This window comes from Myxocyprinus asiaticus, chromosome 26 (genome assembly GCF_019703515.2).
Source record: "Myxocyprinus asiaticus isolate MX2 ecotype Aquarium Trade chromosome 26, UBuf_Myxa_2, whole genome shotgun sequence".
Classification (NCBI taxonomy): Eukaryota; Metazoa; Chordata; class Actinopteri; order Cypriniformes; family Catostomidae; genus Myxocyprinus; species Myxocyprinus asiaticus.
In genome coordinates this window covers 7,708,049-7,734,992 of record NC_059369.1, presented here as the reverse complement: position 1 = coordinate 7,734,992, position 26,944 = coordinate 7,708,049, and the positions used below count along the sequence as shown (strand labels likewise).

The window sequence follows — 26,944 nt, the reverse complement described above, 5'->3', positions numbered from 1 at the left end:
GTTGCACTTTAATCTGTCTTGAATACTACTATTCTGATGCTAGTGAAACTTTGTAATACAGCACTTTTCGTACCACTGTCTCCTTAAGATGATTTGCTTATAATGTATTCCTGTTTTGTAAGCTTTTTGGATAAAAGCATCTGCCAAATGAATAAATGTAACTGTAAGTGTAAATGGGGGCAGGCTATTATTATTATTATTATTATTATTATTATTATTATTATTATTATTATTATTATTTAAATCATTTATAAAATTTCAGCTATCCAATTACAATTATACTTGTCCAAAGAACTAACCCCGTCAGCACCAGATGCACCATACGCATTGCTCTTCTATTGCATGCATTCATTGTAGGATATATAAAGCATACAGTACAGTCTTGCCTATACTATATTACACTTTTACACTTATAACAAACACGTGCGTACAAACCGACACGCTGTCGCAGACGTATAATGCATGATTATACAAAAACAATTTTTAATTACATTTCCGTCAGTGTTTTTTTTTTTTTTTTTTTCTAATTGCCGTCGATCTATTTCTCTTATCTGCTCTCTTGAAAGTTACTCCTGCAGCCGTTTGTTGTCCCGCAGCTCCTGCATCTTAATATATTGAAGAGATGACGCAGGTTGTCCAGACTGACGCACATGGGCGGATGTAAGCGTGTCGTCCTCCTCCACCTCCTCCATCCATGAGCTGCTGCTGGAGGCAGGGCCCGTTATACAGAGCAGGTGCACACGGGAAGCTCCCATCAGCTTATCTTCTTTTAATTATAGCCAGCGACCTGATTTCAGCACTGCGGGGATTTAAAAGCTCCTGCCGAAGCAAAGCCGCCAGACCGACAGGCGCTGGAGAGCGCGCGTCAAGCGTTTTCATCCTTATAAGAGAAAAACACGCGAGAACCGGGAGCATCTCCTGGATAACGTAAACTTCAGAATATCGCGGAAAACAGTTGAAGGATGGCGTCGAAATGCGTGGGGTTTGTATTCGTGATTCATGTGTTGGCTGTAATAATATCGGACATCAGCGCGTTTCCGACACCTGCTGGACCTGACGGTGAGTTAAACCGCATAACCAGCGGCCTGAAGTCTGATATCTGAAAAAAGAATCGATATCTACAGCATTATGATTTAATGAAGCGCACAGAGGACGCAAGACGCTACATAGAACTTACTATTTTTGGAAATTGCATATTACTGTTAAAATGTTTTGTCAAAGAGCCAAAAATGTGTTTCGTGAATTGGAGCGGCTTTATTGTGTTGTTTTTCTCACCGATTAATCCATTGGAAGCTCTGAGCTCTGTGTTTCTCAAAACCATTTAATCTTTTGTCCTGTAATCCGATTAATCGGTGGCAGCTTCACTTGGACTGTTTGGAATGAACTGAATGCATCAAAGATCCAAACAACGACATAAACAAAAAGTAAAACAAAATGTAGGCTATATAAATAATAATAATAATAATAATAATAATAAACTACATTTATATTAGGGTAAATTGGTCTTTTGTAATGCAGGGTGACAAGAATGCTTAAAATGAAATAATTTCACATGCTAAAGTGTACTACTTATGATGTTACAATGTAATTACTAATATATATATATATATATATATATATATATATATATATATATATATATATATATATATATATTTGTTCATAAATAAAAATACAATTGTTCATTGTTAGGTCATGTTAGTTTAAAGTGCATCAACTAATGTTAACATATACAAATTTAGATTTTAAAAATGTATTAGTATGTTGAAATTAACATTAAATTAAAGATTATGGTGTAAAAGTATTGATCATTGTTCATTCATGTTAATTCAGTGTTACCATTAATACTAATCTCAGACTGTACTGTAGTGATACTCTTCCCTGCTGTTGCCCTTCTGGTCATTAGTGTTTCTGTTATCCAGAGGCACTGATGTATTAAGGTCAGCAATGACTGATCAGTGACCTTTGCTTTAATTGAATGTGTGTTTTCTTTCCCTACCAGATAAGGGCATGTACAATCAAGAGCTGACAGAGGAGAAGCCATTAGAACAGCAGGTGTGATTTCAGAAATGTTGACTTATCATTATTAACATGAAAATGTTATCTTAAAGAGACAGATCAGTATACTTTCACTGTACCTCAGTTTTTCTATCGCAGTTACTGCTTGCTTGCAAGAAAGCAAAAATACAATGGGGTTCAAAAGTTCATATAATATAAAGTTTTATAATATAAAACAGTATAATATAAAATGTCCAAAAATCCAAATAGAACATCTGGGTTTTAAAATTATAAATAAATTAATAAAAAAAGACACTCACCCGTCACTCCTAATTAGGAATGGGCATTATCAAGTCATTTTGTAGTTGAGTACTCAAACCTTCAAAAAAAAACAAAAAAACGAATAATCAAGTATTCATGAATTAAAATGTACGTTACAAATAACAGGTATGACACATATATGTGACATTTTCTATTTTATGTTATTCACAAATGTTACCAATAGTTTCGAAATACGCTAACTTCCACATATTTTGCATTTTCTTTTTCTTTTTTATACAAAAATATGCATGAATTAAATTCTCATTATATTCCATTACAATTCTCAATGCATTAATGATTCAATTGTATCTGTGAGATTTGGTGAGCGATTCAGAGGGAAAGTATACTTTAATTTAGAGTTTCATAATGAAGGCAAATGCGTAAAGCAAAATCAATTAGCCGTATTTGAGTAGTTTTTTAATAGTCGATTAGTTGGTGCTGAATGAGTACTCGATTAGTCGATTGCTTGTGACATCGCTAACTCTAATGCAAAATGATGAAATTCATATTTATTTTTCTTTTCGATTCTAAACTCAAATTGTAATTCTGTTAATATAATTTATAATGAAAAATATATTTTCAATTAAAAAAATGCAAAATAGAATCAGTTTCATAAGTAGACTCTTGAACTCCACTTTACAAGGGACATACAGTAAAGCTCTCAAAATTCAGACAAAACCTAAAACAAATGAGTGTCAAGATTTCATGCTTTATTTCTTCAACAGATTGCAGAAGCTGACAGCATAAGGAAGACAGGTGAGATATAATCAAATCAATGCAGTCAAAATGCTTAAAAGTAATCAATAGCTTCCCCTTACAATTGTGCTGTCCATTTATCTAGAACCTAAGCCAACAGCACCAGCTGAGGCAGAGTCAAACTCAGAGGACGATGACATCACTTTTCTCAAGTCTTTGGCTGAGAAGTCCAAAGAGTCGGACAACGAGACTCCTGTGTCAGATTCTGCAGATGAGCGATACGGTACTGATGAGGCTGACTCGACCAAGAACAGAAGACTAGCTGATGACTATGACTCTACTAAGAGTGGAATGGACTACAAATACCAAGGTGAGAACTACAAAGTGCCATGCTGACAAAATACAGCAAGGTCCTGGCTTACTCACATAATTAGGGCTGTTAATTTATTGTGTTAATTTTGTGTGATTACAGTAATTATATGAAATATAACGCATTAACAAACTGACGCAATTAATCATACCCCTGACTCATTCCTAAATTCTGTAATAAGGAATGTTCCTGTCATTGGAGCAATTCAAGCTTGATGTTCCACCTTGATATTTTTGTGAATGTGAGGCAGTAGGCGGCAGCCAGCGTTTTATTTTTAACTTGAAACAGTGTCCTTAAAACACATTGCTTATGGCTAGAGATGCTGTAAACTTGTTTGACACAACACAACCAAAGTGAGATACTCCAAAAGTATTCATCTGATGCATAAGTACATAGATAGACCAACAATTAAAAATTGTGCAGATGGAAGTAGGCCAATAATAGGGTTATGTTCAAAGAAATTGAAATAAAACAAACAATATTTTGACTTTTAGAGCCACTTTTATATTGTCTAAATGCTTTACATGCCTGCAGCCACAATATACAGCTCTGGGAAAAATTAAGAGACCACTGCAAAATTATCAGTTTCTCTGGACTTACTATTTATAGGTATGTGTTTGAGTAAAATGAACATTTTTGTTTCATTCTATAAAGTACTGGCAACATTTCTCCCAAATTCCAAATACAAATATTGTCATTTAGAGCATTTATTTGCAGAAAATGACAACTGGTCAAAATAACAAAAAAGATGCAGTGTTTTCAGACCTGGAATAATGCAAAGAAAACAAGTTCATATTCATTTTTAAACAACACAATATTCATGTTTTAACTTAGGAAGAGTTCAGAAATCAATATTTGGTGGAATAACCCTGATTTTCATTCACTGATTTCATGCATCTTGGCATTCTCTCTACCAGTCTTTCACATTGTTGTTGGGTGACTTTATGCCAATCCTGGCACAAAAATTCAATCAGCTCGGCTTTGTTTAATGGCTTGTGGGCATCCATTGGTGGGCTTCCTCTTGATCACATTCCAGAGGTTTTCAGTGGAGTTCAGGTCTGGAGATTGGGCTGGCCATGACAGGGTCTTGATCCAGTGGTCCTCCATCCACACCTTGATTGACCTGGCTGTGATTGACCGATCCTCCACCAAATTTCACAATGGATGCGAGACACTATGGCTTGAAGACCTCTCACAGTCTCCGTCTAACCATTAGACAACCAGGTGGAGAATCGGTGATGAATCAGGCAGATTTGTCTTTGTGAAGGATGCATGAATCAAGCCACGTACAAGGTTATCCTGGAAGAAAACTTGCTTCCTTCTGCTCTGACAGTGTTCCCCAACTCTGAGGATTGGTTTTTCCAGCAGGACAATGCTCCATGCCACACAGACAGGTCAATCAAGTTGTGAATGGAGGACCACCAGTTCAAGACCCTGTCATGGCCAGCCCAATCTCCAGACCTGAACCCCACTGAAAACCTCTGGAATGTGATCAAGAGGAAGATGGATGGCAGCAAGCCATCTGCTTGAATTTTTGTGCCAGGATTGGCATAAAGTCACCCAACAGCAATGTGAAAGACTCGTAGAGAGAATGCCAAGATGCATGAAATCAGTGAATGAAAATCAGGGTTATTCCACCAAATACTGATTTCTGAACTTAAAACAGTATTGTGTTGTTTATAAATGAATATGAACTTGTTTTCTTTGCATTGTTATCTTTTTTGTTATTTTGAACAAATGCTCTAAATTACAATATATTTATTTGGAATTTGGGAGAAATGTTGTCAGTACTGTATAGAATAAAACAAAAATTTTCATTTTACTCAAACACATACCTACAAAAAGTAAATCCAGAGAAACTGATAATTTTGCAGTGGTCTCTACATTTTTTCCAGAGCTGTATGTAAATCATAGCCTATAATGTATCAGAATTATCAGAGTTACAATATTTATTATATATAATATTTATTTTTAATTATTATGTACTAAATTATCTTTATTTGGGGCCTTTATAAGTAAATATATAAATGGTGTTAGAGTCATAAATAGCTTAATGGGCTCTATGTTCATGAGTGCGCAAAGCACAGCGCTACACGCAATGATCGTGCACTACATCTTATCCAATTTAAGTGAGAGAGCTAGTTCTAAGTGCAATTTTCATGCCAGCACAAAGCGCAGGTGGATGTAGGTGGGAGTGTTTGTGCTACCCGTGGGTGTATGCTCGCTAATTGTGGGTGTACTGTATATATATGAAGTGGTGCAAAGTGAAATTTGCTACTTTCCTGAGAAATAGGTCTTTGCGGTGAGGAATTTTTTTTTTTTTTGGATTTGATATATGATTATTTTGATGATATTTTAATTTTGTTTGAAGTGTAATTTGAATTTAGAAATATTTTTGGTTGAATTTTAATAAATGAAATTAATTGATCAAAATCGACCGGTCGAAGTGAAGTTTGTGCCCATACAATCACTGTTAATACTAGCTATAGTATTTGTGTGTCAGTAGATGAAAATGATTAATAATACTTACTTTCCATATAATTTAATGGAGCGTACATCCAAATCTTGATGAGAATCAAATTTTTTGAAGCATATAAAAGGAGCGTGTCCATATTTCTATTATCCTGATTCATTGCATACAGTCCATTTACACTACCAATTTCTTATGAATGTTCTGTCTTTGTTTATATCGCTGGTGCTTGACAGGGAATGGACTATATAATAGGACGCATACAGTGCAATAACCAGAGAAGAACCTCAGAATTAAATTGCACTTGACCCAGCCCATTAGCGCTTTGCACACGCAATTTTGCCATATTTGCGCCTAGACTATGCCTGCACAAAAATACCAAAACTTCATGGCCATGCCTATTGACTTTGCAAGTATGACATATGGCATAGCGCATGGGCTTAGCGCTAGCTCTCTTAAAATAGGTTCCTACAGGTTTATAATATTTTTCTTAAATATTAAGTATGTTTTTTGTATATTAAGAAATGCCTATTTCAAAAATGTGTACTTTATAAAGTCATCTAGTTAATATTATTTGGTCTAAAATATTGGCATTTGAATTAGAACATTTGAAATTCAAATATTCCCTCTTTTTTAGACTGCATGGCTGTTGTCATTTTCATATGTAATACATATATGTAGTTACCATTAACGTTTTGAATAAGATGAAAAAGAAGAACAAAGGAAGTTAGAACTGGACAGTCTTTTGACCATGAAATCATGTTTAATTTAAGCTGGTTCAAGTATAAAAGTTCTCAAGATTGATTCTTTTGCAGTTACACTGCAAGTTTATATCTTCACGTGTGCAATTCTTGTGTGACCAACCTGAAAACGGCTTGGACTGCCATTGCATATAAGTTATATTATTGCCAAAGTTAAGACCGAATTAATTGTGAAACTTAATTAAATTAATATGTTAATTAATTGCCAAAAATGAACATATTTTACACAAAATGAATTAAAAATAATTAAGTAAATAACTCTTTTCAAAAATAGGCACTCTGAATTAAAAGTGCAACGTGATGAGGTCATGTGATAACTATGTTGCATACTACTTATTTTTATTTTATTTATTTATGTATTTTTTAATAAACTTTTCTCCCCAATTTGGAATGCCCAATTCCCAACGCGCTCTTAGTCCTCGTGGTGGCGTAGTGACTCGCCTCAATCCGGGTGGTGGAGGACGAATCTCAGTTGCCTCCACGTCTGAAACTGTCAATCCACGTATCTTATCACGTGGCTTGTTGAGCGCGTTGCCGCAGAGACATAGCGCGTGTGGAGGCTTCACGCTATTCTCCGCGGCATCCAGGCACAACTCACCACGCACCCCACCGAGAGCAAGAACCACATTATAGCGACCACAAAGAGGTTACCCCATGTGACTCTACCCTCCCTAGCAACAGGGCCAATTTGGTTGCTTAGAAGACCTGACTGGAGTCACTCAGCACACCCTGGATTAGATCTCACAACTCCAGGGGTGGTAGTCAGCGTCTTTACTCACTGAGCTACCCAGGCCCCCGCATACTCCTTATTTAAACATTTATTGTTGCACAATGCCTAATGTTTCACTCACTACAGTTTTTCCAAGAAATTAGTTGGCAGTATACAACGAATGCTGTACTGTGTTCCGTAACAAGTAGTACGTTAGTATTCCATTCCAAACATAACCTTTGTTTTCTTGTCTTAATTGGTGTTTGTGTAAAAAAAATTAAGTCTAAGAGGTAAAACAGGTAAAAAATAAAAGTGATATGTCACTGTGAACTATGTTTTTAGGTGTGACCTATCAAAAGCCATTTTTTAAAGTGTTAATTCCTTCCTGTGACTGTACGTGATCTTAAATGCAGGAACAGGTGGCAGACACCATAGGTCAAGAGTAAACGTTTTGTAGAGTGACAAAGAGGGGATTATCTCTCTACGGGCTACTGTACTGGATGTCTCTTAGAGCAGGGCAGTCATCCGAAACATAAAAACTCACATTAAAAAAACTCATCTAACCTAATAACAGCACAGCACTTCGTTCACACACTCGAGAAACAAAAAATGTCACCTTAAAGGGATCATGTCATAATAGTTTTTTTTTTAAATATCATATTTTCCCCTAATAATATTATTCAAGGTGTCTTGCACCATAAATAGTCATGATTTAGTTTTTCATTTTTTTACATTCGCTCTGACCCTTAAAATTGAACAGATCTAGTTTTTTCAGTTTTATGCAAATGCTGTCTGTTATGATTGGCTAACACTTACTCATGGAATAGTGAGTGGTCATGTGTTAATGTATTTGTTGTTGTGACATCACCAAATCACAGATTTCAAAATGAGATGCTTTTTGCTGCATAGTTTAAATAAATGATCTTTTTGAGCTGGAAAGGAAGGCCTCTGATTGTCTCTCTTTGTCAAAGTGAGCATCAGACATTTGATCAGTGTCATGTTTCAGTGAGATGGTGAGTTTACAGGAAGCGATTGGAGCAGTATAAGTGGATCTCTGCGGTAGATAATGTGGGAGGTGTTTTTTGTGATCGCACTGTGCTACAGGAATTAAAACAGAAAGACAAGAATTGCTGGCACGTTCCAGATATAACAGTCACATCTCTGTTTTGCACATTTTCCTCCTACAGTCTCGCTTTTTCTGCAAAACAACAGAATGAGCTTTGAGGTGGTATGTTTCAGATAAAGACATTTCCAGGTTTCTTTTTGTAAGTTCATCCTAACCTACAATACACTGGGGAATATATATATATATATATATATATAGGACCTTTAGGATAATCACAGATTGGTCCAGAGTGGAACAGGCTCATGCAGATGCAGTTAGGACCTCATGATTTCAAAATCTAAATTTAATGTTTTTTAGTCCATGTGTGTTAGCCTTGAGGCCATCTATATGGTAATACATTCCTAAAAGTTGACAAATCAAACTTTTAACAGATATTCACATTTAAAATGAACACTCTTTCAAACCAAAAATACTGATCTTCCACTTAATAAGACTGTTGTTCTCAAGTCCTTTCTGCAGTGTTCCCCCCTCCCCCCCCAAAAAAAACTATATAGAAAATGAAAAAACAAAAACAAAAATGCCCACAGGTTTTGTCTGGACACATTTATTCGTAACAAGTTAAACTAATTGAGGAATAATACATTTTGATGAGTTTATTTAATTTCATTTTTCCTTTAATTCTGAGTTTAGTTAAAAGTTGCCATGTGTTTTGCTTCAGATGATCCTGAAAGCTTTTGGCAGCTGGACGGGACCCCGCTGACAGCTCAGGACATTGTACAGAAAATCGCCAACAAAATCTACGAGGAGGATGACAGAGGAGTGTTCGATAGGATTGTATCTAAACTGCTCAAGCTGGGCCTAGTAAGAGATTCACTTTTTAACTAACACTCAATTTGACTGTTAAAATTCAGCGTAAGCCCTTAACATAAAATCATAAAACCTGCTAGCACAGTGCTGATTCTCATAACTGCTGTATTAATGAGCCGTGCACTAAACATCATACATAATGTATTAATTGCTCTAAGGAAACACTTTCCAGTATAACTGACACGTCACAGATAGCATGGAAAAAAGTATGTTGTACTGTAATCCCTATTTGAATGTGTAATGTTCTTTTGTTGTGTTCATCAGATCACAGACAGTCAGGCAGAGACGCTGGAGTATGAAGTTGCTGAAGCCCTGCAGGACCTAATAACCAACAATGCCAAAGATAATATGATTGGAGACCTGAGTATGGACTACCCCGTTAATATGGCTAAAGACACACTGAACAATATGGTATGAGTGTGTGAGTGATTGTCTTTGTAAGTTGCAAGCTCTGATCCAAAAAAACCTAGTTAGTTGCTCATCTAGCCAACAATTTTAGCCATCACAGGTACAGTATGCTTTTGAGGCAATGGCTAATTCAAACAGTTGGCAAAATTTGCAGTCTCAACTCGTACGAGTTGGCTCAAACAAAAACTTACATCTTTTACTCTCACAAAGAAAAATAAATGAACCAACAAAGGATGATATTTGTTGATACATATGATAACCCAAACCCCAAACCTAACCATGATTTTAATACGAAAATAACTTTTGTGTACCACAGAAGAAAGAAAACATCAGCATATTGACTTATGTCAATCATTTTTGTTGCATAAATAAGTATGGAATGAGTGACCAAATTTGTTCACTGATGTTTGGTCTCTATGAAAATAAAAGTCGTACCTCTTTGTACGATATCTAAAGATTTAACCACCTCGTGAGAAAATTTCACAATGTCGAAAATTGTGCTGCCTCATATGATACATCATTTTGGCCAAATCTTTATCATTGACAGATATGGTAATCCTAGAATGCATTGCGACAAGGTTAGTGAAAATCCAAAGCTTCACTAAGAATATAAAGCATTTAGTATTCATTACTGTGAAGTGTCGATGGATTACAGGTCCATCTAATTTAAAATACTGTTTCACCCAATTTTTGTGCACAGTATTTTATATAGTGTGCAATATTTTTGATTATTAGAGAATTGTGTCATTAGCATAGCATCATGCTAAGTGCTAAGTTAAAATTTTTAGCATTAGTTGGATCTTGTGAGTCTACAGTATGCAAATAATTCACTAATGAATCAATGAGGTACCATTTCAGTTAAGATGCTGCCTTAAGGAGGCAATATACTATTTGTTGCATTGGCTCGAAATAGCTTTTTTGTTTGTCAGCGCAAACTTTCAGGAAAACTTAAGCCTGATTTATACTATGGAAGAAGTCAAACTTTTTACTCCTGGAAAAAGTAAAGCACCCTAGGCGAACGAAGACGGCCTTTATACTACCTGCGACATCATTTTAAAATTAGTTAGTTTAGGGAGATGTTACGGTGTTTAATGTTCTATTCCAGCCACAAGTAAAGCCAGTAATGCAGGTTTATTTCTCCTTGGACTGTCGCTTTTAGTGCTGTATCGCTTCTTTGCTTTACTAAACTTGTCATGGCCCATTCCACTTTTAAAACTCCAAACACTCTCTACTCATTTGTCGTGGCCCCACTGTCTTTGTAGAGTTTGTGTTGCAAATCATGTAAAAAAGTATACTTCCACACAATCTCTGAGAGACGGGCTTCAATGTTTTCCATTTTAACAACAATAACCTAGGTAACAACTCCTCAGCTGGCACGCGTGATTGTAAATAAAAGACATCACATCCAAACCATACCCAGGATTAGTTTTAACCAGTCATCAACGGTCTTCAACCAGCCGAGTTCTCCTAGGTCAAGAATTTCAGAGATGTGCGTGAACAGGAGAAATATCACCAAACGAACACCTTGGCAGAACAAAAACGTCACTGCATTTCATCATCATTTGTAGGCGAACTAAGCGAAGCCTGTTTGCCCAGTAAGTATAAATTAGTCTTTAATGACCTGTTAAACACCTTCTTTCTGGTCCATTTGTTGGGCGTGACCCTGTGCACCAGCTACTTTGAGGCCAGTATCTTTTAACAGTTAATTTCTTTACTCAGTCCAGATCAGTCAACATGAACACACTGGAGTGCAAATTTGTCACACTTTTATACACCCATCTTTGCAGTAGTATCAATGTCTTTCTTTAGAAAAACAAATATACAAACCTTTTTTCATGATCTTATGTGGATTATTTTGACAAAATTCATCATAACATACAATAACAGATGGTAACTGGTGCATATTATGGCCACAAATAGTGTGTTAGCATTAGCGCCTTGCAGAATGTAAACATGACAAATTACACATTATTTACTGCATTTATACTACTTTAAATCAGTATTGAGTGGTTTAAACAGCTTCCTTTACTGATCACATGTGGATTATATTCATAGTATGTTTTTCATCATGTAGTCATTGATAACACATATTTTATGTCACATTAGTTAATGTTTTACATGTAGTCTGTTGTCAGGACAGTGTGTGTCACATATTTAAATGCTTCGGACTCAGCTTCGTGGCCGGTGTCCAAACGTATGCAAACAGTATAGCATTGATCAGCTGTTTTGACCTTCTTTTTTATAGCTCTGAATGAAGAAGAACTTCGCAGTGAGTGTATCGGAGCCCTTAGCATTTATCTGTCTATGCAGCACACTAAAATTTGGAGCGGAGCAATTTTGTGTTTACAACATTTGTGCAAATTTGTGTTTACATACATTTTTTCTGATATTTCTCTCTGCTTGCTCGTATTCTTCTCCTCAGGATGAGGAAGATAAGCCTAGCCGTCGATATGATGAAGAGGATGAGGATGCTGGTGATGACGACAATGGTGCTGAAGAGCAGGAGGAGGAGAGCAGAGATGACACGGTGAGGGCTGACGACTCATGGGATGCTGTGAGCGACGGCAACGACAGGAACGAGCTGAACCCTGAAGATGGACTGCAGGACCTTCAATTCTTCCCAAACTTCTACAGACTGCTCAAGAGCCTCGACTCAGGTACACAACACACACCAATACAACACAGCCACAATACAACAGAACACACACACTTCTACATATTGCTCAAGAGCCCCATTGTAGATGTAAGCCATTTATTTCTCATTTCACAGAGCAAGATAAAGAGGAGAGAGAGACCCTGATCACCATCATGAAGACTTTAATCGACTTCGTGAAGATGATGGCCAAATATGGAACCATCACGCCAGAAGAAGGAGTTTCTTATCTGGGTAAGACCAAAGTCCTTGTTAAAGCAAGTCAGTGGTCTGTGTCTTCATCCTTACACCATGTCTGAACCACATGCAATGCAATAAAACAACAAGTAATAAATCTCTACTATGTAAATCTGATATTTTGTCCTAATCTGCCGCAACAGGTGACAAGTGGCATTATGTTGGTCACTTGGTTTCTATTTCTCTGGCGTTGTGCTGAGTATTCCCACCATCATTAAAATCACATAGGTCCAAAATCCTGCTTTACTTAGCTGTAAATTAAACTTTAATTATACTCTGATTGGCCGTGATTGTGCGGCGTCATGCAACATTTTTGCTTTCAGTCTGGACAGACAGTTTACTTATCGCTGGAAAGTTACACCCAGTTAGGACCAGTGTTGGGTTACTAAAAAAAAGTAATCCACTTCAAATGATTAATTACTTCTCTAAAAATGTACAGTAATCTGATTATTTTGCTGATAACATCAATGGAAAGTATCACATTACTAATTACTTTTAGGTTACTTTCTAAAACACTTCAAAGAAAATGTTTGTTTTTCCTCTTAAACAGACATGCAAATGAATATTATTCATATTTTAAATGTATAAGGCCTATACATAATAATAATTTCGAAATATGTGTGGGGGCCTGAATGGCTCAGTGACTGGGTGTGCTGAGTGACTCCAGCCAGGTTTCCTAAGCAACCAGTCGGCCCGGTTGCTAGGGTGGATAGAGTCACATAGGTTACCTTCCTCATGATCACTGTATGATGGTTCTCGCTCTCAGTAGGGCGTGTGGTGAGTTGTGCGTGGATGCCGTGGTGCGTGGATTAGACAGCTTTACTGGATGATGACCTGAATTTACTGAATCATCACGAGTGATGATGAGTCAGTGTGTGTGTGTGTGTGTGTGTGTGTGTGTGTGGGCAGTGGGGAATCCCTGAGATAAAGCTTAATGTGAGTGCTTTTGTTTGCATTTAAAAGGCAAGCTTCCTGACAGCTCTATCCAACCCATAAGAGAAAGAGACACAGCAATGTTGTCTTGCGTGTTAACTATTTTTATCTTTCTATGACATACTGTATATAGCATATGTTTTAGCTGATTTTATTTATTTATTTATGTTTAACTGGCTGGCAAAATGTTCCATGTTATCTTTGTGACTCGTACATTTGTGTTTGGCTGGTGTTGAATCTATTCTGATTGCACACAACATTTGTTGGGTGTAATCTAATTACAAAGTAACTATTTACTAATCTAATATAATCTAATTACATTTTAGTACAAAAAGAAGTGTAGCGCATTACAATTCTTATTCTTGTAATGAAATCAGTTACTGACTTTCAATTCAGTAAATTACTTTTAATTACTTTACTTGGGTCACACATATTTCTAAAGTAATATTATACATGTGGAATATATTTAAAACATGGATTACATTAATGTTTACACCTGTTTGCATTTTTTGACAGTTGAAGAGCGAGCACCCCTCACGAGTCAATGAACAAGGAAAAATATAGACTTTTTTTATTTTAAATTCATTTAGAAAAGCTCTTCTGTGAAAAGTGTTTTGGAACGTAACTTAAAAGTAATTAGTAATGTGATTACTTTTTCAATGCAGTAATCAGTAATGTCAGTTATCTCCTTTTAGAGTGGTAGTTAGTAATTAGTTGTGAATTACTTTTTTTGAGTAACTTGACCAATACTACCTACCACTTTATAAAATAGCTTGCATGAAGGATGTGTCTAATACAGAGGAAACATCTCCAGTTCTTAAGCAAGGGTTTCAATTTAGTTTGTGTATGTCTTAAAATTTTTATATTTCTTATGTTATGGTGAGTGCTTGTTGCGGTTGTTAGTGTCAGAAAGCAACAACGGCAATGTTCTCTCCAGCACACTTTGTGACGCGCTCAATGTGCTATCGAAATTGTTGTTTAAATATTTTTTTTGGACATTTCTAATCGTAATATTATTATTTACATTTCAGTTTTGACTTTGAAATACGCAAATACTATTCTTCTTTTTCCATATAATGAAAGTGAAGTGAGACAGGGGCAAAAAAGGGCAAAATGCACCTTAGAAATACTATAAGAGTCATCCTTACAATGTGTGCATTATACTCCAAGTCTTTTGAAGACATACAATAGTTTTTTCATAAATCAATTTAAGTCTTTACTCACTGAAAATCTTTTCCTCCACCGAAGCCCTCAAATCTCATTCTACATCAAATGTGGTGTAACAATTGCAGGAAATGTCAAAAGAGCAGGATCTAAATGCAGCTTATATTTAATAACAAAACTAGTCCAGATACAACACTTGGAAAACACAGGAACAAAACAAAACAAAACCAAAACTTAGGAACAGAACAAACGTTACACACACTACCGGTCAAAAGTTTTGAAACACTTGACTGAAATGTTTCTCATGATCTTAAAAATCTTTTGATCTGAAGGCGTATGCTTAAATGTTTGAAATTAGTTTTGTAGACAAAAATAAAAAAGTATTTGAAATTGATGACTTGGACCAAATAATAAAGAAAAGCAGCCAATAAGTGCCCAGCATAGATGGGAACTCCTTCAATACTGTTTAAAAAGCATCCCAGGGTGATACCTCAAGAAGTTGGTTGAGAAAATGTCAAGAGTACATGTCTGCAAATTCTAGGCAAAGGGTGACTACTTTGAAGATGCTAAAATATAACACAGTTTTGATTTATTCTGGATTTTATTTAGTCACAACATAATTCCCATATTTCCATTTATGTTATTCCATAGTTTTGATGACTTCACTATTATTCTAAAATGTGAAAAAAAATATATATAATAAAGAATGAGTAAGTGTTTCAAAACTTTTGACCGGTAGTGTACATGGTAGGGTAACAAGAAAAAAAAACTGAGCAAGCACATTATATACACTGGGGCAAACAAGGTAAAGGAGATACAGCTGGGAACAATCAGGGCAGGAAACAGGAACAGAGACACAAGAAGGTAAACACAAAACTTCAAACTAAAAGTCTCTCAACTCCTAGTGACCTCTGGTGGCCGCTAGGGCAAATGTCTCAGGTGTTACTTGTGGTCCATTCATCCAACCTGGTCTCATGAAAAGTCGTAATAATTAAAAAAAAATTCTTGCGATTTTTCTGAAGTTTAACCCCCAAACCTAACCATAAAGTGTAACTCCTCACCAAAACCCTAAACCTAACCATGATTTAAAAAGGAAAATCACTGTTGTGGACCACTTAAGAAAGAGAAATATTGAGGTTTTAAACAAGCGTTCTTACAAAGTTTAACCCCTAACCCAAAACCTAAACCTAACCATAAATTGTATCCCCTCACCAAAACCCTAAACCTAATCATGATTTTAGTAGGAAAATAACTTGTGTATGACTGAAGAAAGAAAGCACTGGTGTTTGAAATGAGACATAAGAGTGGTTATTGGCATACATCATTCATCTGTGTTGCATAAATAAATATGGACAGTGCTGGGAAGTAATGGATTACATGTAATAAGGATTATGTAATCAGATTACAAAATCAAGTGATTGTAATTGGATTAAATTACATTTTAAAATACTCAAAATTAGACTACAGTTATTTTTGATAAATTACATGATTACATATTAACAGGGCAATGGCAGTTAATTGTTAATAATTTGATCATCTTAATCACTCTCCTTTTTCAATCTTTTACATTTTTCATTCTAAATCAGCACACCGCTGATATACGTTTGGTAAGTCTACGAGTGTTTTCGGAAAGGGGGGTGGGGGTTGGGGGGGGGGGTTGTGTTGCTACTAGCCAGCCAGGTGAAAATGGAGTGGTCTACCTCAGCATTTAACCACTGGACCTATAGAGATCATTTAATTGTTAAGGAGACACGGGGCAAAAGCATCACTGTGCAGTGTAAACTCTGCCTTCCAAAAGTTAACATCCAACCAACTGCGAAGGATTCTACGTCAAATCTAAAGAAGCATTTGGAGGGATGTTTGCAATTATTTTTAACTTTACATTGCAAATCTAACCAACTCAAACACATTTTCAATTATTCTTTGAAATATCACTCTCTGTGTGAAATAACCATGTGCAGTGTTGGGTGTAATGCATTACTAAGTAATTAATTACTGTAATTCAATTACTTTTTCTTTGAAAAAAGTAAAGGGATTACTCTTAATTTTTCAGTAGTTTAATTACAGTTACTTCAGATGTAATTGCGTTAAATACTGTATAGACTATAGAACAATTCTGTATAAAACAATAGTGTATTTCAAATCCAAATTTAATGTCTTAAAATGTATGTTTTATAATTAAATGCAGCCCCCTTAAATTATTTGGCCAGTTCATGAATAATTGATTTGATTTTTTATGATTTATTTGAAAGAATTAAAAGAAGTCTATCCTTGTATTTTTCATCTGGTCGAGGTTGATAAGGGATGTAATTAGAAATAAATATTGCAATTACTTTTCAGACAGAGTAATTAGTGCAGTAATTTAATTACACTGTAGAAGATGTAATTAGTAGTTAGTAATTCATTACTTTTTTAGAGTAACTTACCCAACACTGATCATCTGTCGCAATATCTTTGGAAGGGTTTTGTCTATCAAATGCATCAAAATGCACAAATACACGTCATTTCATATTCAATTGGATTAGCGCCATAAAGTAACTTTTAGTTTCTTAAATTGCTTTTGTAGTTGGCTTCAAAAATGTTTATGAATGCACTTTTGGTGTAGTGATAACTTTGAGGCGTTTTTGTGACGCTGATTCACAAATATAACTGGTTTGATCTCTAACCAGGGCCGTAGCAAGGCATTCTGGGCCCCCTGACTGTATATTGCTCAGGGCCCCTTTCCTATTAAAAAAATAAAGTTTAGAATTTGTTGTGGGGCCCCCCTGGACCTGTGGGCCCCTAGAATCGTTACCACCTTTCACCCCACTAGCTATGGCCCTGTCTCTAACCACACGTGGATGGCGTTTGTAAAATGCGAAATTGCATAACCACATTTGTGTTAACTTAAAATAAAGAATTGGATAGGAGGCTAGCTAAAATTTGATACCTGCATATGTATCGATTTGATATTGTGTTTATAGAAGATCTCTACTGGAAGTCGTATGATTTTGTATGAGTTAACTCGAATTCTTTGTCATGATACTATGTTTTTGTGTCATGTGAAACTGCAGTTTTATTATTTCACAATCCCTGTGATGATTCAGTAAGGTTATAACTGTACATCTCTGACCATTGCACTTGTTATAGTATTTGATCAGTGCTGTGTTTGAGTGGACACAAGCCAATTGCAGTTTGTCTGATATGTCCATATACTGTATGTTCAAGGCATCTGCTCAAGCAAACAGCATCCTGTTTCACTCATCTAGTGTTCTCTCCTTTGTTATCGCTCTCTTTCATTCCGTGTAATTAATTCTGTCTGTTTCTCTTAACGAGATGGCCGTGGTCATTATGATAGAACACAGATAACAATGTGGAATTCTCCACCACGTAATAATGGGGTTACTCTGGCAACCTGTGCCACATGATGACAATGCTGTATAGATCAAATGGAATGGAAGGGTGTGTTGCCAGGATACAGTGGTTATTGATATGCTGTGGTTTAAACATGAGATGAGGCTCCTGCCATTGTGCCCTAATCTTCCACAGTCAGACAGTGTGTTTGTCTATGGCAAACAGCTCCAAGACACGCAAGTGTGCAAATGTTATGGTACATGCAAACCCTGCATATGTACTCTTGAAAGCAGATATCTGTTGACAAAGGCTATAATCATAAACTTAATACAATCTCATTTATTCTAATGGGGCTGAACATTAGTACAGCTGTAGGTTATGTCACAAAATGCAATTTCAACTACTGAAAACATATTGATGCTCACTAAGGTTTTGTGTTTATAATTTTTCTTAAAATAAAGTGGTACATTTGGAGAAAATGTACAGTATGTTAACAATACTTGTCAAGCTGTTTTTTTAATACCAAAAACATAATTTATCATAATTTAGTTTTAGTTTGTCTCCCCTTTCTGTGATTCTACAATTAAATGGGTAATTTGTTGCTTTGTGCCTTTAAGACTTTCATGTAAACGCCCTTATTGCTGTACTCGCACACGGGCTGCGGGTTTGCTGTCAGATCCAATATAGTTTGCACTGCTTCATCCTTCAATAAATGCCACTTCATTGAGTCTACGTCACATTGTGACAGATTCACAAAACAATATAAGCTTAAATGTGCCACTCAAACTCATAAGATCATATATTTCCACTTTTTAGTCTTATTGCTAGTTTAGGAATAATAGTACTATAACTATTTAACTTTCTGATTACATCACCATGAATTGGCCAGCCAATTTCTAATCACTGGATAGTGCTCTTGACACGTAAATGTGGGTGGTCATGTGTTAATATATTCATCAGCAACTTCCATTATTAAGTTGCGGTAATTTTGCGCTGGGGATGAATTTTTGAGTTCTGAAAGTCACAGGATGTTTTCATAGTACAAAAACACTTGGGGGTCCATGAAGTGACGCTCATTTGTTTTGTCTGGATCTATTAAGTTCTAAGTCTATTAAGTACTATGATGAACAATTTCGCATGAGTAGTAAGAAATAATCTTTTATTATTATTTCTATATAAAAAAAATAAGCAGTGAAACTATTATACAAAATATTATTAATATTTGAAAAACATTTGTCTACCAAAGTCAGGTAGTGTAACCAACATATAGGTTGCGATTTTTTTGTCATGTGACAAAAGGAAAAAAATAAAACAGAGAACCCATTTAGACCCTCTTGACTGTGTGTGAAGGTTTATAAAACAAATATGCTATTTTAAAATTTTTATGAAATAGCACATTTTGTTGAGGTCATACTGAGTAACCCTGAGAAAACTTCTTGATCTTCTTGAGTCAGAATATCATGAGTAAAAAAATATTGTTTACCTTAAAAATTATGTTTGAAAACTAAAAAAAAAAAGATTAAATAGTGTGTACACTCAAGTATTCAATGTGCAAGGAAAATATTTTAATACATTTTTGGTTGAAAATGCTACAAAGAATTGCTACATTTCTAAGAACTGTGTTTAAAATGTTACTTGTTACCTTAAAATGTGTGTTTTAAAACTTGATTCTTAAAAGATTTTAAATTACCTCGGACAACCTTTTTTGTCAACGACCCTTTAAAGTCAAAAGATCAAACTGGATTTCTCTTTACATGACCACTTTTATGTCAAAGAATAAAACACTCCTATGGATTAAACAAATGAGTCATTTCATTCTGCAGTTAGGAGAATTAGACAGGATATCATATTTTGTTTTTGTTTTGTTTTTTTCCTCACAGAAAACCTGGATGCAATGATTGCCCTGCAGACCAAGAACAAGCTGGGCAAATCTCTGGGTCCTCTCAGCATTTCGCCCCCTACAGGTAAAACATCGCCACACCCATAAACCAGCCCAGATCACAACCGTGTAAACTGTGTGTAAAAGTCATTCACTGAAGCCTTAGCTCGGGAAGACAGCTCTGGCATCACTATACTGTCGTTTTTTCATTGCTCCCTCGTTCCAGGAAAAGCAGCAGATGATGATGACAACACCAAAACAGAGGCGGCCAAAATGCAGAAGGAGTACGAGTCCCTGAAAGACTCAACCAAGGATGTCCAGACTGCAACAGAGACCAGTGAGTATATACAATCACATACTGTAAATTGAAAAGCCTGTATGTAATGCAGTATTCAGCTCTGACTTGAGGTGACGTGAATCCCTCAACCTCTGTAACCATTTTCTCCCTCTGCAACTTCTGTAATAAACTTCATATGCATGATAAACACACGCCCAGACCGCAGTGTGTGTGTGTGTGTGTGTTATAGAGAGGGAAAGCGAGAGCATGAGCTCCATTAGGAGTCTACACAGCATACAAGCAGGAAGCAATCAACCATTTAAAGCACACCCATTATACATTAATGCTGTGTTCATGTCTTGTCAGAATTACAAGATGATAACTCTGAGATTGCACTCATAAAATTGTTCCATATCTGGCTTTATTGTTGATGACAGCAAAATGTTAAATCGCTACGTTAATTCTCCACTTTATTGTCTTGCAAAATATTGAGGAACAGAAAAGCATTCCAGGAAACACTGGCTATAATTAGTCTTTACATGATCTTGTTTATTACACAGCTACATAACAAATAATACATGGGCATTAAATATTGATTTGAGTTGAAATGATTCTATTATATGAGAAGAAAAGAGTGTGGAGTGATATGAGAGACAGAAAAACAGGGACAAAAGTCATTATACACTATAAAAGCATTTGACTACAGAGTTCCCCAACTGATCAATCAGAATCAAACATACTAGAGAACTGTATAAAAAATGGCATATTGTACACAGGTTGCTACTTTTAACTACTGTTAACTGTTCCAATCATTGCCATTTTTTGTCTCAACGGTCAAGTGAGAGAAGTTGTGTCATTCCGTGTCAACTCAACCAGAGGTCCCCAGCTTCATTTTTTATTTTGTATTTATTATTTACAATTTTCAGATGGAGCCACATTGAAAGCCTCTGGGATTGAACCATATAGGGTCTTAAAAATGTACGTTTGTTCTGAACAAGAATCTAAAAGGATATTAAGATATGTTGAATACTTCTGGAGTTATAGGCACTTTGGAAAAACAACTGATTTTATTCATAGACCTGTACCAATATCTGTGTACAAATAAAATAATGATAAAGACACTCCTCTAAGGTTATTTTTAACTTGTAGTTTTGCTCCAAAACCCCGCTCTACAAAATAATGGATTCCTCAGTAAATATTGATCCGTGTCATTTAATATTTTGGCTTTCATCATCATTTATGTTGATTTTTCTTTGGAAAAATCAGGTCGACCAGGGAAGTCTGAGAGTTATCTGGAAGCAATCAGAAAGAACATTGAATGGCTGAAAAAACACAACAAGGAAGGCAACAAAGAAGGTAAATATTCATTTGATAACTGGATCATCATTTAAATGAAATTAAAAGGGAACAAAAAACTATTTGACATGTTTTTGTTCTGCCGTTCTGGATTTTCCAGTGGCGGCTATCTTTGCTATTTTCCATTGCTGAGCAGGGTGGTCGATTGCAGATATAACGCTTATATACATCATATACTATTTAAAGATGATATAGAAATGATACATGCACAAGTTGCTGGAATAAAACACAATATTTATTCAAAAACCATTGCCACCATCAGTCTATCACTAATACTATTGACCTCGTTTCTTGGGGACTATCCTGTACTCCACGTTAAACTGGTAAACAGGCCTGTCTCTCTTTCTCTTAGCCCTTTCTGAGGGTTTTCTTAAAGAAAGGTTGAGATGGAGAAGTTAAAGACTCTTCTGTTCCTTAATTTGCAATTAAAATAAGCGTGGGTGAGAGCACTCATGAATATACATTGGTTTGATGAGCTTGGCTTCATTACAGCGATACAAGTGCTGCGTTTCAGACAAAAGATCTGTGTTTTTCTCTCCTCATACCTGCCAGCATGAGACTGGGCAACAGTCTTGTGTTATTCAGCCGTTCTGTGCACAGCTCTTTAAATGAGAGCATGTTTTGAGATGAGAACTATTGTTCTATTGTTCACATTCCAAACAGATTCACTAGCAGCAGTCTGTTAGAATCTAGATATACAGTATAATAACAAAGCAATTAGCACTGAAAATTAGATCAATTTGAGAACAATTTAAAGCCAGATTTGCTTTCAGGGTTGTATTTTCTATGCTTTTTTTCACTTTGTTAGTAAATGCAACATGACAGATACAGTTGCCCCAAACATATTTGAGCTCTTAAAGGAACAGTTCAGCCAAAAATGTAAATTTTCCATTTACTCATGTTGTTCCAAATACAAATAACTTGACTTTAAAATAATCGAGATTATCATCACCAGGTATACTGTGACAGAGCTGAAGTTGTATTGAGCCTGGAATATTACTTAATAATTCTACAGTACGCCACCCTAGCACATCGTGCCTTAGTCATCTGCATCTGAAAACTAGACACAAATAGGCCTGAGGTTCTAAAAATACAGGAAAAACACTCAAATCTTAGAAGCACCAAATCTTTTTTTTTTTTTTTTTCAAATTTGCATTCCATTCTGATTATATTAGTCACATTAGAGATCTGTCTTTCAGCCACATTCATCCCACGTTGAATAATCTCAAAGATACAGACATAGTAAGAGTCGTTGAGACAGAAGCACTTGTGTTTGTGTGTGAGGACTGTCCTCTTTCTTATTCACATTTAATGGTCAGTAGTGTAGGAAGACACTGTTGGTTTCAGCTATAAATTTTGCCAGAGCCCACGCAACCAAACATGCCAAACACACATGCTCTGCTGATATCTAGCAACTTACAGCCCACACAAATTACTCAAACGCATGCAGACAAATGCAGTGCCAACACTTTCAAAGTTTAATACTTAGGGCTCCAACACAATCACAGTGAAGTTTTTCTTCAACAGACTACATGCAAAACATCAACTAATATGATAACTAACTAATTGAACAGTGCAATACTTTATTTGTAGTGTGTTCCCTTGATAATGCAATGCATTTGAATATCTAAATTAAAGTTATATAGTATTATGTTTATTATTATTTATTACTTACTAAATGATCTTTATTTGGAGAAATTTTTCAGTAATAATTAATATATGCGATTAATTGCGATTAATTGAGACATCATGCAATAAATTCGATTCAATTATTTTGTTGATTGATAGTCCTAAATTGTACAGATGTAGGTACATTTGCACCAGCTTGACAACTCTGCAATCCAATGTGTTCATGTTGACTGATCTCGACTGAGTGAAGAAATTAAATAGATAAAGATGTAGTATCAAAGTAGGTGTGTCACACCCATGGATGATGTGGACCAATGTGGACCAATGGCAGTGTGCCGGTGTGAAGTTTCCCTGAAAGTTCACTCTGGCAAACTGTTTCAAACCTCTACAACAATCTTGGGCCAGATTTAGTTTGAAATGACATTACACCCATTTAACTAGAAGTATATTTGCACCTTTAGTGTTAGGGGTTTCTTTAAATTCTTAACCCTACATATGGCTATTACAAGCTATGTTCAGAAATGCATACTACTACTCTTAGGGTGGGTTGCGCCAACAAGGATTAATCTTAAATTTAGATTAAATCAAGGTTTATCTGATAATTTTGTTGCATCAAACTTTAAACCTTGTTTAAAAATAATCAGGGTTACATTTTAACCATCGATTTGATCCTGATTTAGATTTCACAGTCAATCTGAATTAACTTTAATCCTGTTGCTCCAATATTTTAAACTCTTATTTAAATCTCAGTTAGGGATTAACTTTGAACTTGCAGCTGAGGTGGTTTAAATGAAAAATGGACCTACAATTAAACATGAATGACTGGGTAAACGAACTGTGTGCCATCAGCCCTCTGAGAGACGTTTATCATATTATTTATGTTTATTATGGTCCGAAATGTTGGGCCGTTGGCCACAATGTATGCTTTCAAATTCATTGTGCGAGTGCGGCAGCTCGTCTTGGTGGCAGCGCGATTACCTGCTTCCCCATCCTTTACATGCAGAGACACCGGACAGAGAAGGGTCTCTCAAAGAGAAGTGAGAGTAGAGCATAATTTCGGCATTAAACAAGAGCGGTTACAAGCGACAGGTTGATCGGCCCTGTGTACTAACGATCTACAGCTAAGTTCCGAATCCATCATGGTGGACAAAATAAATTGCAGGTGACCGTTTTAATCGTGGATTAAAAATTTAATCTCTGATTTGTTAAACCGTATTTAAAATTAAGTGGTGTAACACAACTCAAATTAAAATAAAACTTAGATCAACAAACCCTGGATTAGCTCTAAACTCTCCTTAATTTAATCCTTGTTGGTGCAACCCACCCTTACTGTTTCTGCACTATGTAGATACAGTGCAAATAATAAGAATATTATGGTAGTACTTTTATTCCGAACACAGCCAAAATGACGTTTGCCTGAAGCACCACCAAACATATTGTAGGCAGTAAAGTATATACTGTGCAGTATGCTAGTATTCCATTCCGTACACAGCCACACACATACTCACAGTAAAGGCCCGGGCACACTCACGGCAAAGTGTTCTTCGTTCTTCTCTCAGAGCCAAAAAGGAGTTAGAAACAGCTGAGCAATGATGCACACAAGATCAGTAAAATAAACTTTTTTAACTTCTCAGTGATGATTTTAAGTAATACATATGCAGTATATAATGCATAATTTGTCTTGTTCACATTCTGAATTCATGGTGCTTATGCGCTTACATGCTATACGCAGCCATAATATGAACCGATTACACAAAAGATGGGTGAATAAAAGAAGGTTAATGGGTAGAACAGAGACTAAAGAATGATGATAGGCAAATATAACTTTGGGCAGATGTGTGAATGGCTATCGCTGCAGACGGCACATGAGTGAAGCAGCATATCAAACAGAGTGAATGGGCACTTAAGAGTATCTGAGTATATTTGAGTTCTTTGGTAGACTAATTCAACAAATAAACCTCATGACATGTTCTTGGAAAATATCTCTGCGCGAACGATCGTACAGATGTAGGCAAGTTTGCACCAGCTCGCTAATAACCATGCACACCAGTGTGTTCATGTTGACTGATCTTAACTTACTAAATAGGAAAAAGCTGTCGGCCTCAAAGTAGGTGGAGCTCCAAGTCACACCTACCAATGACGTGGACCAATGACAGTAAGGTGTTTAGCAGCCGGTTGGAAGTTTTCCTGAAAATTCACGCTGGAGAGCTGTTACGAAATACTGAAACAAACTCAAAAACAACTTTGTTTTGGCCAGTTTTTGTTCTAAATGACATCACACCCGTTCGTTCTTCGATTTCGTATGAAGTGTGCAGGGGCCTTAACAGATCCATGGTTCTTTTAACATGCCGTGTTAACGACAACAGCATTTGTAGACAGAAAGCAAACATCATGTGACGTCCCTCCCACATTGCTCAGTAGATTATGATGTTTGGGATTTATAAATGTTTCTGCATTGCATACAAGTGAATTTAGCTCAATGTCTATATACTGATTAGTTCTCCTGTGATGTTCTCTCTGTTTGTGCTTGTAAGATTACGACCTCTCCAAACTGAGGGACTTCATGGATCAGCAGGTGGATGCGTACATCGATAAGGGCATCATCGCCAAAGATGAAGGTGATGTCATCAAGAGAATCTACGGGAGCCTATAGGAGCCACTAATCCTGCTTCTCACGTAATATTGTAACAGACTACGTACTAAATACTTCAACTGGGCATACTAACACAGATCCTAATGCTTTAACTCCTAATAAACAAGATTTAGTCTGCAACTCAGACAGTATTTGTGCAGAATAATACTCTCCTGAAGGCAATATCCTCTCAGTGCAGTCAGCAATAGAACACAGTCTAATGCTAGATGGTCCACACGTCACATCTGAGTTGTAAGTTTTCTTACTCAATAGGACCGAATAACAGCATTTGCTACCTAGAAGTCTGAAATTCAGTGAATTTGGTAGTATGACTTACAAATCAGTGTAAAATAGTAGCTTTTGCACTCATCCCTCTTTTGCAATAGACCTTTACAGCATCATATACATATATCTGTAATATTCATTCATGTATGTTACATAGCATTTTCTCTTCATTTGGTCTTATTTAAAAAAAATTAACCTGTATTATTGTTTCTAAATCAACCAAAAAAAACAACAACAAAAAAAAACTTTTATTGTCAGTTAATTGCTTTCCTGTTGTGTTCTTGTTGTGTCACCCAGTCTATAGGGGGCAGTCTTTATATCTCCCTTCTCTCTCTTAAGTTTGGTTTTCTGGGTTCTGTTTCTCCATTCTTTGACTGTATATTCCACATGCTATAGATTCACAAAAATCGAGTATTTTTAAATGTAAATATTGTGACTTTTCCAAAAATCAATTAAACATTGCCTTTCTTTAATTATGTAACGTGTGTGTTGTGTGTGTGATGTTTTTTCTTTTTTTTTTTTTAATTTGGAAATATAAATCAAAGGACCATAATTTATTAGTATTATTTTTATTTTATTTTTATAATGAAACACTGAACATTCAAACAGCTCTGGCAGGTATAATTGTTGCCCAGAGCTACAGGCTAGCTTTCCACAGACATAAAACATCAGAAACACCTGTGAAATTATAAATAAATAAAAACATGGAAAAATTATACATTACATTGCTTATAAAACTGTACTGTCATTCAGCTCACAACTAGAAAGTTATAAAACATTGTCAGCTTCTGCTCACTCACTATATGCAGATTTATTGCCAGAATAAGTTTCCTGACAACATCTACACAGATCACATCTTCAAACTCCAGGACTGATCATTATTTCCAAATCCACACTCAT

At 35.8% G+C, this 26,944-nt stretch overlaps 1 protein-coding gene across 1 annotated transcript; it reads left to right on the top strand.

Annotated features, from left to right (window-relative positions):
- The first annotated feature begins 659 nt into the window (after positions 1-659).
- LOC127417028 (secretogranin-3) lies at positions 660-26,525 on the top strand. The gene is made up of 12 exons (XM_051656713.1): positions 660-1,059; positions 2,003-2,055; positions 3,045-3,075; positions 3,161-3,385; positions 9,110-9,252; positions 9,523-9,669; positions 12,089-12,323; positions 12,437-12,553; positions 19,867-19,950; positions 20,092-20,202; positions 21,409-21,498; positions 25,662-26,525. Exons 1-12 carry the CDS (start codon positions 963-965, stop codon positions 25,778-25,780), a joined length of 1,452 nt encoding a protein of 483 aa, XP_051512673.1. The 5' UTR covers positions 660-962; the 3' UTR covers positions 25,781-26,525.
- The last annotated feature ends 419 nt before the right edge of the window (positions 26,526-26,944 follow it).